Here is a 1,731-nt window from a genome sequence, read left to right as displayed (position 1 = left end):
TCCCTATTTTACCCAGCACTGGGTTGTATTTAACCCAGCATTTTTTAGAGTGTATTTATTCTCTTATACACTGTCACTAAAATATATTCAGTTTAAAAATAAAGAAAATGGCAAAACTGAAAATCATTCAAATTACATTTGTCTCAAAATATATTCTGTAATTATAATGATTCTCATTTGCTACATATATCTAAATATATTTTTAAAAACATTAAATATTAGATCAAATTATGGCAATCAGCTGTACGCGATCGCGTCTTCATGCACACACTCTAAAAAATGCTGGGTTGTTTCAAGCCAACTTTGGGTCAAATATGGACTAACCCAGCTGTTGGGTTAAATTTTTGAATTGAAGTTTTAACCCAAAAGTTGCGTTAGTCCATATTTGACCCAAAGTTGGCTTGAAACAACCCAGCATTTTTTGGAGTGCAGTGAGTTTCGCCTTTAGTGTTTTAAAAGAGAATCAAATGCATCTTTAGTTGTGTTGTACCCTTATGTCTTTACTTTTTTAGTGTATGTTAAAATGTACCGACAGCATTATCGATGGATCTGTTTTTTCCCTTTTGTTATGTTTATTCGCATACTTAGAGTAGCATAGCCTACTCCTTAAATATTGGCATTGGCGATTAAAGAAAGTATAACATGGTGGATTTGACTTTGCATTTGTGTGACATGATTAGATTTTATGCCATATATCTGATCCGTAATGATAAATTCCACGATAAAGGTTTAATTTAATAACCCACATGTCAAAGGGAAAACCTTGTTAAAGCACGTGTATTTAAACTTTGACATAAAGTTGATCTTTTCTTACCTCGCACATTTTGTCCTGATATTCCTTTATATTGCTCAAGTATGATGGAGATTTGATCTGTGATTGGTTAAACGGGTGTGTATTACTTAAACACTGTTATTTGAAAACTGACGTTCTTGCTTTTGGGTTCTTGTGTGGCACGCTGAAGGATCACGAGCGCGTATCACGTGGATAAAGGGTTAAAGCAGCAGCCTAGAGCACTTTCAAAGAGAGGCAGGTGTCCCAGTACCAACCCAAATCTGGACCAGATGTTTTTAATCCTCTCTCTAGAACTGCAGAGTAATTCATAACTGTCATAGCGCGTAAGGCGAGTTTTGTGGTCAGGAGAATAGCCTTTGTTGCTCAAGAAGTCAAAACTATTAAATAGTATAAATACAGAGATCTAAACTCACTTTTCACTCACAGTATTCTGAATCACTGGGAGATTTTTTTTTTATTCTTGTCTCCTGCTGCTTGGAAGCTCGAGGCGCACAATTCTGGCTCAGTTGTTTCAATAAAATTAGGTTAGTAACTCCTCAAAATAAGTCCTCATTTCTTCCCTCCAGCATGTGGTGGATGCTGTTTCCTCGCTGGATCTGGTTCGTCTTGGGACAGCTTTTGCTGCTATTTGTGGACAGACAATGCGCGAAAGGCATGACTTTGCAAAGAGTTGCGTATTCCCACGCAGGGATCTGTCCAAACGACATGAACCCAAACTTGTGGGTTGATGCAATGAGCACCTGCACGAGAGAATGTGAATCTGATCAGGTTTGCCTTTTCATTTCATTGAAATTAGTTGTATATACTCATATGTCATGTATATGTACAGTTTATATATATATATATATATATATATATGAATATTTCTATTTCATTTATTTATATATGTATATATACAATATTTGATATGTATATATTACTTGCATGCATGCATGTCC

General features: G+C 35.6%; 1 protein-coding gene across 1 annotated transcript in view; it reads left to right on the top strand.

The window, feature by feature from the left end:
• The first annotated feature begins 1,360 nt into the window (after positions 1 to 1,360).
• Positions 1,361 to 1,731, top strand: part of wfikkn2b (WAP, follistatin/kazal, immunoglobulin, kunitz and netrin domain containing 2b) — a 2,828-nt gene continuing 2,457 nt past the window's right edge. Inside the window, exon 1 of the mRNA XM_016440798.1 lies at positions 1,361 to 1,561. Within this exon, the coding sequence (XP_016296284.1) occupies positions 1,361 to 1,561 (201 nt within the window). The remainder of the gene's footprint in view (positions 1,562 to 1,731) is intronic.

Source organism: Sinocyclocheilus anshuiensis, unplaced genomic scaffold (assembly GCF_001515605.1).
Source record: "Sinocyclocheilus anshuiensis isolate Anshui unplaced genomic scaffold, SAMN03320099.WGS_v1.1 scaffold454, whole genome shotgun sequence".
Taxonomy (NCBI): Eukaryota; Metazoa; Chordata; class Actinopteri; order Cypriniformes; family Cyprinidae; genus Sinocyclocheilus; species Sinocyclocheilus anshuiensis.
Note: the sequence above shows the minus strand (reverse complement) of the source record. Positions and strands in the feature narration are given on the sequence as shown.